Genomic DNA, 12,500 nt, shown 5'->3' with positions numbered 1-12,500 from the left:
TTATGCTTTGGAGTAGACGAGGAGGGTTTCGCCATACAATGAAAAGGTGTGGGGGGGGGGGGTACCAGCTCCGGTTTTCGGACCCTGCTGTGGGAGAGCAATGCCTCGCAGCATTGCTTTTGATCCAAATAGTGTGGAGAGGGACAGGGTGATTTTTTCATCCCTGAAGTACTGAGATGAGAGGGGCCGGATAAATGAGTTTATTTGTTTGTGGTGCGTTTTGATTCGGCTACCCTATTTATAAGGGGGAATGTTCTACAGACCCTCTCCACCAAGACCCAGAAGCCAGCTGTTGGAGGACAAAGCCAAGAGCAAATGGCCCGTTAATTGATTTATTATTCACTTATCAATTAATCAATTTATTTATTTATTTATCTATTTGTTTATTTATCTATGCATCATTGGGCATATGAATTATAATGGCTGACATGGGACTTGTGATTTCGTTCCCCACACTTTCAACCTACTACCCTCAGGACTCAAACTGTCCGGAAGCTTGCCCTGCTCACCTCCTCAGTCGGAATGCCATGGTTGGAGAGGTAGGCGAAGCCGATGTCAGCGAAGGCCTTGGACAGTTGGTCCCCGACATTTTTACAGTCCTCAAGTGCCGGGTCCTCCTTCCCGAATTCTGTACACAAGATTCAAAAGACATGACTGAAAAACGGCGATCTTTGTCATCGAGAATAAATCAGTCTTTACTAGACCACGCGGGTAAATCAGAAATACTGTGGACAAGAGTAAAGAGGACCTTGGCAGTGACTTCACAGTGGGATTACTTCATGACGGGGAAGAATTGGTAAAGGGGAGCAAAGGAAAAGGGAAGCAACCTATTGTGAGTAATAGTTCTCTAACACTTCGGACAGTCAGTTCTCAGATATCATAAATTTACCAAACTTTTTGTTTCTTCCATTAACTTACATTGTAGTGCATCATATTTCATACAGCATGTTTGTGAACTTTCTCAACAAAGTTTTGGCATGCATATTCCATCGAAAAACAAAGCCACAATAGCCTACTCTATAGTGAAATGGAAAATTCTCATGTTTTGCAAACAGTGTGGTAGCCCAAGTTAGTACACTTTGCAGTCATCCGATCACCAGTCAGTGCCCCGTACCTTCCCAGCGGACGGGAAAATGGCCGGGCACAGCTATTTGCTTGCTTGGCTGCAAAGTGTACTGACTTCGGCTATCACTCTGCTTGCAAAACGTAATCATTTTGCATATCACTACAGAACATTGTGAGTAGGTATTTCGATGGGGGCCGCGCGGTAGCCCAGTGGATACCGTGTCGAACTCATGAGCAGGTGGTCGTGCGTTCGATTCTCGGGTCCCACTGAGTGCTTCTTGCGTTGGTTTTCGATCGCCCTGGCCAGTCGGGGAGGCGACCCATACATCTACCTAAACAGAGGCTGCACGCAATAGACAGGGCTTTGCTCCACTAGGAGTTACTTCGATGGGGAGTGTAATCCTAAAGTTCGTCGGTAAAGATTACGAACACATACAGTAAATATATATATATATATATATATATATATATGTGTGTGTGTGTGTGTGTGTGTGTGTGTGTGTGTGTGTGTGTGTGTGTGTGTTAGTGTGTGTGTGTGTGTGTGTGTGTGTGCGTGCGCGCGTGTATGTATGTGTGTGTGTGTGTGTGTGTGTGTGTGTGTGTGTGCGTGCGCGCGTGTATGTATGTGTGTGTGTGTGTGTGTGCGTGTGTGTGTGTGTGTGCGCATGCACGTGTGAGTGCATGTAAATGTGCGTGAGTGTACGTGTGAGTGCGTGTATTTGTGAGTGCGTGGATTTTGGTCTTAGACCATACGAATATGATAGACTCGTGATCGACAACTATTAACGCCCCGGATGAGAGCTCAGAGATCATATATGGCTGTGACCATAAGAATATAAGAAAGAAGGAGGCTGCAAGAAACTAGGAGCCCTACACTAGGCAGTTCCATATCCATTACTACCTATCATCCCCATCCATAAAGTTATCTAACCTTCTCTTAAAGCAACCGATAGTTTCAGCGCTCACTACATGGTTACCAAGTCTATTCCAGTCGTTGTCCACCCTCTTGGTAAACTAGTTCTTACCTATTCCTTATTAAGTCTAAAACTGTCCAATTTAAATCCAGTACTCCGAATCCTGCCCTGTTGTCTTAATATGATGAACTTCTTTGCATCACCCTCGTTATAGCCCTTGGTCCACTTGAATACCTCTATCAGATCACCCCGCTTTCTGCGTCTGTGTTGAGTGTAATTCAGGTACCTAAACCTGTTCTCGTAATGTAAATTTCTTAGCCCATGTATCATACTAGTCACTTTCCTCAGTACTGATTCTAGTGAATTTATATGCATTCTATAGACGGAGACTAAAACTGTAACGCATAATCAAAGATGGGTCTAACTAATGCCAGAAAGATTTTGATAACTATCTCTGCACTTTTATTCGAAACTGTCCTAGCAATGAAGTCTAAGACTCTGTTCCTGTCTTACACTGTTTCCTCACTAGAGCTTAGTTTTCTCTAAAAAGGTATTATCTAGCTATATCTGCTTTAACACACTGCACTTTGAGATACTGAAATCCATTTGCCATTTCACCGACCATTAGATCTTCCTACAATACCCCGGCGGTTTTTCCTTGTCTGATTTGGCGTCCTATTTTAGTGTCGTCTGCAAACTTACTAACATCACTAATAATTTCATTGTCCAAGTCGTTTATATATATACAATGAACAATAAGGGACCCAATGCAGAGCCCTGAGAAACTCCACTAGTAACACTCCTCCATTTGGATTTTACTTCGTTAATGGTGACCCCCTGTTTTCAGTCACTGACCCATGCCCTAATCCATTCAAACACTCTTCCTTCTATGCCATTGGACTTGACTTATTTAGTAGTCTCTGATGGGGCACCTTATCAAACGCTTTGCTAGAGCCAAGTTAAAAAACATCGTAACTATTATAATCATCTGACGCCTTGTATACAATAGTGTAAAAAGATAGAAGATTAGATACACATAACTTAGCCTTGGTAAGCCTATGCTGTGAGTCACGAATCAAATTATGTCTCTCGATGTGATCTCTGATTCTATTAGCCATTACTGTTCTAGTATTTTATCTACAGTGCAACCGACGTCAAACTGATTGGTCTGTAGTTATGTATAGACGATTTATCACCCTCTTTGAAAACAGGAACAACGATAGCCTGCCCTTAATAAATATGCACGAATACTGTGTCTACCGACTTATTAAATACCTCCGTTAACTGGTTGCAGATTTCAAATTTACACTCTCCGAGCACTCTCAAAAATATTTCGTCTAGACCCGGGGAATTTATAGCTTTAAGGCATACATACACATACACAAACACACATGCACACACAAACACGCCGCATGCACACGCACACACACACGCGCGCATTATGTATATGTCTATCTTCTCCACTCACCCCTTCCCTTAATCAACAGACATTCCCCTTTTGCTCAAAGCCCCTTTCACCCTATCCATCCATCTCATCCTCGGTCGTCCCTTCAAGTTCACTCCGCCCACCTATGCCTTCCATACCTCTTTTATTTTTCTTTCTTCATTCATTCATTCTTTCCATGTGCCCAAACTATCCCAATAATATTTAATCACTCCTATCTGCCTGCTCCTTTTCCACCCCAGCTCTCCTCCTCAACTCTTTGTTTTTCACTCTATCCAATCTTGTAACCCCTATCATACTTCTCAGATATTTCATCTCAAGCACGTTTAGATTTTCCCCCCTGCTTTTCTAAAATTCCAAGGCTCGGCCCCATACAATGTTCTCGGTACAATCACCCCATTATATAATCTCCTCTTTGCTTCTATTCCGAAATGTCTATTTCTCATTACACTTTTTAATTCCCCCCAAGACATTTACTTGTTTCTGTCAATCAACAATTTACTTCCACCTCCACTCCTTTTCCTGCCATATGCGACCCCGTGCTTAAAACTATCCACTTCCTCCAGCCTCTCTCTTTTAAGATTTACTTCCAACTCGATGCCATCCTCTCCCGTTGAACATCTCATCATCTTACTTTTATCCACATTTACCTTCAACTTCCTCCTATCACATACCTTCCCAAACTCCGTCACTAACTCCCTGAATCTTCCCTCTGACAACAACTGGCTCACCTCGCACTTTTCTCCATTTTCATTAACCAACTCTAATCTCCTGCCCATTACCCTCACATTTACCTTCCACACCACCCCTTCCATATATACATTGAACAGCCATGGTGACATGACACACCCCTGACGTAGACATGTGGTGATTGGTTTGATGACGATAACTTCACCACGTTGTACTGACGATAATACTAGAAAGTATGATACTAGTGATACTAGTTTTTAACATCGCACGCTGGCGTCGTGCGCGTGGGCCCCTATACGAAACCATAACACCATTAAAGTCTTGCTGTCAGGCTTTTCTTAATGGATAGCATGACCTCCCCTGACCCAGTGTGGGCCGGGTATCAGAAAGAGGCGTATAGGACTCCAGATTGCAACTTTGTTAGTATAAGTGCTATTGGCCAGTATATAGTAAACAGAAACGAACTTAGCCAATCATAGATGGTTGGAGGAGCCTTACCCCTTCAGAGGTTTTGTCTTTGCTATCACACAGTCAAGTCAGTCTAAGTCTAAGTCTAAGCCTAAGTCTAAGTCTAAGTCTAAGTCTAAAAGTCTCAAAGTTCTCTAGATATTCCAAGTCGCGGGCAAGTCTCTGCCTATCAGAAGTCAAGACTGCGGACCCGGAGAACCAGAGAAGGTTGGTATATAAGATATAAGTCAAGCCTCCCACACCCCGTACACTCGTATACTCAAATTAAAGGAAACACAAATAAAAGTCATAGATAGGAGAATGATAATAATGAGAGTTACTAAAACTCTCCATATCACTTGATCGTAACTTCCCTGACCCAGCCATTTTGGCCACAGCTACTACTTAACTTTATATACGTAAACAGGGAGTACGACATTGGTGGCCCCGCGGTGGGATCAAATTACCCTGTGTACATTAACCACAAATATATTGCTAAACAATAACATGACACTCGGGAGAGAAGGACATTGTTCATGAGCATGTATGAGATATTTGTGAAAAATATATGATATATATTCGAATTACAGATATATGAATTTATATGTTATGCAAAAAGTGTGATTAGTGAAATGAAAAAAAAAAATTAGTGAAGTTATAAAAAGTTATATATACATGGCGTACTTTCCTAAAAACAGGGTGTCCAACGTGATCGACGTAGGAATTTTTAAATAAATGAGGATGTCGGTTCCCTCAAGGTTTAGAAAAGGATAAGCGGTAATATTGGAAGAAGCCTATGAGGATATCTATTCCCTTAGGTTTCGTAAAAAATAGAAGCGGGCAATATTGAAGGAGACCTATGATAATATCTATCTCCTTAGGTTTCGTAAAGAAAAGAAAAAGAAAAAAGTAAGCGGGCAATATTGAAAGAAACCAATGAGGATATCTATTCCCTTGGGTTTAATAAAGATATAAACGGGCAATACAAAAGAAATCTATGAGAATATCTATTCCCTTAAGTCTCGTGAAAATATAAACGGGCAATATTGAAAGAAACCTATGAGGATGTCTATTACCTTAGGTCTCGTGAAAATATTAGGTCTCGTGAAGATATTAGGTCTCGTGAAAATATAAGCGGGCAATATTGACACAAAACCAATGAGGATGTCGATTCTCTCCAATTGAATGAAATAGCGGGCAGAAATACAAAACTAATGAGGATGTCGGTTCCCTCAGATTGAATGAGAAACAGGCAAATAAGTAACAAAAACCATTGAGGCATTAAGCGAGAAGTATGAAATCAATGAGGAAGTCGGTTTCCTCAGGATTGAACATTTTAACCACAAAAGGAAATAACAGCCGTTGAAAGAGAAGACAAAATTAGAAATTATGTCGAAAATGTGATCTATATATTGAGGAAGAAAATTATCTCGGTTTGAAAACAAAAGTGTAGCAATATAAAATTCAAAAAAGAGACAGAAAATCTTTCGGAAACTTATTTTTGTGAAACGATGCTTCAAGGTTATACCTTTTCCTAGGAAAAAAGGGCTACCTAGAATTGAAAGTCCTGCTAGAAAACAAAATTAAAAAGGTATGCGCAGTCGTCCGTACAAGGTTTACACCTTTTCCTTGGTGAAATGAAAGTCTCGCTAAAAAAATAAAATGAAAAAGGTATGCGCGGTCGTCCGTGCAAGGTTTACACCTTTTCCTTGGTGAAATGAAAGTCCCGCTAGAAAATTAAATGAAAAGGGTATGCGCTGTCGTCCGTACAAAATTTACACATTTTCCTTAGTGAAATGAAAATCCTGCTAGAAAATTAAATGAAAAAGGTATGTGTGGTCGTCTGTACAAGGTTTACACCTTTTCCTTGGTGAAATGAAAGCCCCGCTAGAAAATGAAATGAAACAAGGTATGCGCGATCGTCCGACTCCATCAGTCCTTCTTTTAAATCAATTCCTAACAAGCGTCTCACAGTTGCCTACCATTACCCTAACATTGTAAAAAAAAAAAAAAAAAAAATGATGTTCATCAAAGATTAAGGGGAACTGAGGCCCCAGGAGTGTATAGCCTTCCTTTTAAAAGGTTGTGATTTAGTGTACCTAGGGCAGACCGGCAGAAATCTTAATACCAGGTTAACGGAGCACAAAAGATCCATTAGGTATGCCCAGGAAAATTCCGCTGTGTTCCAACATGTCAGTACCAAAACTCATAGTCTTGACTAGGACAAGGCCAAATTTTTGTTTAAGTCCAATTGCAGCTTTAGAAGAAAATTTGTTGAATCGGCCTTAATCAAAGAATGTCCGAACTTGAACATCTCCAAAGGTCAATGGTCCCCGTACATAATCTCACAGCTAGCTGTGAGCCGGTTGGTTAAAAAAAATTCACCCTCCTGACCCCACTTCCCCACCAATCTTGACCCCGCTTCCCTTCTGACCTCACACCTCCACCCACACATCCCCTCCCCTCTGACTCCGCCCTGCGCGACGGATTGTCATATTTTTAGCTCTGCATGTTCCCCTTCTACTCATATCTCAATTGTATTTATGTCTCAAAAAATTCTTGTAACCTGTACTTTCCTGAAGAGGACTATAGCTATTAGCCGAAATATAGAAGTTATAGTTTCTTCTAAGTTTCATTTTATTCCGACTGTGGGTTCTTCGTGATTATAGTTTACAAATGTGCTATTAAATTTTGTCCAAGTGATATATATTGTATCGTTTTACCGTACTCTTTTCTCGATCTTGATCTTTTTTGTATCTTTATGTAGTCGATTTTAATGGACGGAACATTCCCGTACACAACCTACTCCCCGAAGTTAAGTGTAAAATCACGTGTAGAAGTGTCCTGGACGAAAATTCCATTATCAAATCAACGATAGACCTCAACGACACACTCGCAGGTGATATAATCCAGTCCTATATCTTTGAAGAAACAGACACATATCCAGATTTTGCTCAACATCTTAAAAACTCCTTTACAGTATTTGATCAACTTTGCTCACTTTCACCACTCTACTCATTAGCCACAACGTACAATATCGGACCACATAAAACAAAGAGAATAGCAGTAAAAATTGCATGCTTTTTCAAAAACGAGATCAGGGAAAGCCTAAAAAAAACGGGTCACAGATGATAAAATCTCACTCGAACGCATAGTCTCATTGATAGCCTATTTCCGACTACTTTCTTAGTTACATTCAGACACACTCCAAAAAGCTGGCACAATTCCATTCATACCAGGAACCACACTAGGAGAATTTTCCATTAAATTCTCCAATCCGGAAAGAACAATTACTCACATGCACAGTCAGTCTGTACCTATCACCACCACATACACAGTAGCCCAAGTAACACGATCATCATCAAATAACACGAGGTCAAGACAGATGTCTCGCACTTGCTCCCGGTCACGTCAGCGCTCTCCATCACGAACACCATTCTTTTGCACCTACTGCCTAAAACCAAGACACAGCACAAACAGATGCTACTACAGACAGCCGTCCCAGCCAAATCACTACTGCGATTACGGCGGAACATGTAACTACATGAGTGACTACTGTCGCGTGCTTTTAGCACGAAGACAACAAAGACCTGCTTCATCACAACGCTCCCCCGCCAAAGACACACAACACACCTTCCGTATGACTACAAAACAGAAACACAAGACGCATGTCCACGCAAGGCACTCCATACCCGGAACTCTCCTTACCAACCATATATGTGCTTCCCCGGAACACCCCGGGGACTTCCTCACCTTCCATGGAATTCAAGGCATCAAACACCACCAAACTCACCATATTTCTAGACACTGGATCTCCTGCGGAAATTATGTCCACGTTCAGTTTTAACAAACTCCGTTCGGAGTGCAATATATCCAACTCGCTAACGTCAATGGTGTACCATTCCCTATCCTTGGAATAAATTCCTTTGATATTAACTTTAAAGATCAATGCCCACCCATTCCACTTACTATCTACGTAGCTGACGTGCATTTTCACGCTGACATTCTCATAGGCTTGAACTTGATGAAGCAACATAATGTAGTTTTATATCCCGCTCAGAATGGTATAATTTGTGCAAACTATTTCCTTCCTGCGTTCCATTCAGAAACCCCTCAGAACATTGGCAAAATACACGTGACCGAGCTCCAACAGCCAAACACAAATAGCCCCAACACTTGCTCAACCGCTCCAAAACTCCTTCAGGATTACCTCTCCTTCCTTGCTTACAACTGTCGACATGCATTCCAAACGTAACAGACGTACAAACTCCTCCCTCATGTCCAAATCAGCAAAACGTCAAACAAAACTCTCATTCAATACCGTCGAGAACTCATCGTCTGAGAAAGATGTCTTACCCCTCATTGAAGATTTCAACCTTCAATCCACCCCAGTCTCACAAATGTTATATATTTTCAAACATACTCATGCAGTAACCATTAGCTCAAAAACGCTGTTCCCTCATGAATATACCAAATTACACATACGAGTCTTACAAGCCCCAAACACCGGTATAGCCTGTATGCCAGAGACAAGGCGCGTGAATAGTATCTCCCTACTTTCCACTATCAGCTCAATATCAAAGAAAGGTCACACGTGCATAATGATTACAAATGATACTAATGCCCCTCCATTTCACAGTTGGCACTAATATTTGTGATTTCTTGGTATATCCCTCACGTATACAACTCATGGAGGACAAATGCCCCACTTCACAAGTGCGTACAACATCCGACGTGCTAAAAGCACAGGAACCCATTCATGCATCACATTTCAACCCCGTACATTTCCTTGATGCGTAAGCGGACTTAGTAACTCTGCAACAAATTCAGATATACCATCGCATTGTCAGGTGAACTCCTTGTGGTAAACGCACAATTGTAGATAACCTCATAACAGATATGATCGAGCAAGATATAATCAAACCTTCAATCTCTGAATGGATTTTCCCTCTCTTTGTCGTTCCCAAATACGATGGTTCCTTCCACCCATTTGTGGATTTCAGAGAATTAAACAAATCAATTATCCCAGAAAGACCCCCCATTTCGGTATTAACATCTTGCACTCCGTCGGTGAAAACAACGTATTTTTACGACCTTGGACCTCATGTCAGGATATTTCCAGATTCCCCTTGATACAGAGTCTAAACCTCTCACAGCACTCAGCACGACCAATGGACACTATGGGTCTTGATTCAGCCCCCTCTCTTTTCACACGTCTCATGCACACAGTAATTGCAGGCATCCTAGGACACTCAGTTTTCATGTATCTCGATGACATTATCATAGCTTCCAAAGATGTTCGCGAACACCTACACACGCTTAACACTGTCCTCTCACGACTAGTATAGGCAAGACTCAAACTGAAGCTTAAGAAGTGTTCCTAGAAATACACTTCTTAGGCCACGTCCTTAACTCTCAAGGAATTAACCTCGCAGGACAAGATCAAGGCAGTCATTGATTTTCCACGCCCTACTTCTGTTTACCATATACGTTCATTCCTTGGTCTGTCAGGTTTTTACAGACGGTATATCAAAGGTCACGCTGGTATAGCAGCACTCTTCACCACCTTACTTAAGAAAAACACTCTCTTTCACTGGACGCCTGACCAAGAGAAAGCTTTTAATGACTTAACGACGGTACCTGTCCTTGCGTTTCCAAACCACAAGTTTTCTTTCACAATATACACGGACACTTGCTACACAGGCATCGGCGCAGTCCTCATGCAACAACACGACACAAAACTCAGACCAATTGCCTATGCTAGCCGCACATTCAACAAACATGAACAAAATAATCAGTAATGGAAAAATAAACACTAGCTGTAATATACGCTCTTAAGCACTTAAAAAAAATTATCCTTGGTTACGAGATATATGTTCACACTGAAAACCAATCAATTTTACACTTCTTCAAAGAGAAAAATCTCGCAAGCAAATTAGCCCGTTGGTTTCTCACCATACAAGAATTCATGCCAATATTACATTTTGTTCACGGAAAGGCGAACGTGGTAATAGACGCCCTCAGTCGCCACGTCGCTTTAATCGGTCAAGATCCCTCTCCTGTCAACCTTACGCAAGCATGCATTGAGGTAGCGCAAAAGTCAGATCCCCTTTGGAAACGTGTTATATATTTCCTCACCTCTAGTGATACAACAGACACATGATTTTCCTCCAAATATCGACAACTACACCTTATTAGACGACGTACTGTATCACACCACAACACTGAAGAACAAACATGAACCCAACCGCTCAGTGCTTCAACTTGTTGTTCCTACAGAACTCATTCCTAAAGCTCTGAAACTCGTTCACGATTCACCCATCGCTGCCCACTCAGGAAAGGACAAATGCTTGACACAAGCCAGATTGTAGTACTTATGGTTAACCACGAGGAAAGATATACACGCCTATATTGATACTTGTCATTCATGTGTTTCACAGAAAGGTCATATTAGCGGTCATGTTCCCATCACAACTCATCCTGCCCCTTCCAAACCTTTCGACACAGTAGTTATAGACCTTCTTAAGTTACCACTCACCCCCAACGGAAACCAATACCTCTTTGTGTAGACAATTTTTCCCGATTCTGCATTCTTTTACCCTTACCAGACAAGGTAGCACGACACGTAGCACAAACGATTGTTGATAAACTCGTATGCCCCTATACTACACCCAAAATATTCATTTCAGACATCGGAACAGAGTTTAACAATGAAATTCTCACAAACATTAGTAAACACTTTAACATCACGAAATGTAACATTACTCCTTATCACTCTAGCTCTAACGGTTTAGTTGAGAGACAGAACCGCAAAATTCTAAATGTTCTCCGACATCTTGCCTCTGACATACGTTCTTCTTGAGATGAACATATACCAATGATCCAAGCTTGCATTAACAGTGCCATTAACAGGTCAATATCGGAGTCACCACATTTTGTCCTCTTTGGCTCGGCCAAAAGGCTCCCATATGATCTCCTTGCGTCAGACTTACCCCTTATTTACAATATCGACGATTATGCCAAAGTAAAAGTACAACATATCAACACGCTTTTCAAGAGAATTCACAATACTCTTACTCTCTCCAATTTATCTTATATTATTTGTTTTTGTTTTGTTATCAGTTGTCTGTTTTATTTTCATTTATTATTAGTTATATGTTGATTTATTGTTATTTACTATTTGCCTGTTTGTTTACTATCTAACTATACCTATGAATTTATTTATGTATTTTATTTGTTATTTACATCATTAGAGTTTTTATTTATTAATTTATTATGATTTTTTCGCATCCGACCTAGATATGGACCAAAAGGTCTCCTGTCGGCATGCTCCGTCTTTGTAATCCTTTGTAAAAGAAATTGGAGACATTGTGTACACCCTCAACCATACACCCATATCGAAACTTTCTAAATTCACGGGAACTTTCCGCGTTATTGGCCTGGTACCAAACAATAAAGTCAAAGTACTTAGTTTGCAGAATTCAACAGACAGTCCTACACAAAGATAATATCAAAGTAGTACCTCGAGGCCTAGGCCGCCAGCATATCCCATCTCCATCTCCAACAACCACTCCATCACAAGAGTCATCTCCTCTCCACCAACTCCACCTAATCTTCTTCCTAGATATAGTTTACGGATATATTATATATATATATATATATATATATATATATATATATATATATATGTGTGTGTGTGTGTGTATGTGTGTGTGTGTGTGTGTGTGTGTGTGTGTGTGTATATATATATGTATATATATATATATTAATATATATATATATTAATATATATATATATATATATATATATATATAAATATATATTGGATTATATCTTCTAGGTGAACGGAATTGTATCTACTTCCCACATGTCCTTAGATTTAAGGAAATGTTATTGAATTGTTTTCAACGTGCAAATCGTTAAGCACAGCGACAAATAT

The 12,500-nt window shown here is 40.6% G+C and overlaps 1 protein-coding gene across 1 annotated transcript in view; it reads right to left on the bottom strand.

Moving 5' to 3' along the window:
• Nucleotides 1-12,500, bottom strand: part of LOC143018174 (uncharacterized) — a 35,823-nt gene that overhangs the window by 12,649 nt on the left and 10,674 nt on the right. Inside the window, exon 2 of the mRNA XM_076173350.1 lies at nucleotides 510-628. Within this exon, the coding sequence (XP_076029465.1) occupies nucleotides 510-628 (119 nt within the window). The remainder of the gene's footprint in view (nucleotides 1-509; nucleotides 629-12,500) is intronic.

Source organism: Oratosquilla oratoria, chromosome 34, assembly GCF_046742065.1.
Source record: "Oratosquilla oratoria isolate Oo_2021 chromosome 34, ASM4674206v1, whole genome shotgun sequence".
NCBI classification, from domain to species: Eukaryota; Metazoa; Arthropoda; class Malacostraca; order Stomatopoda; family Squillidae; genus Oratosquilla; species Oratosquilla oratoria.
This window is presented reverse-complemented; position numbering and strand designations above follow the sequence as displayed.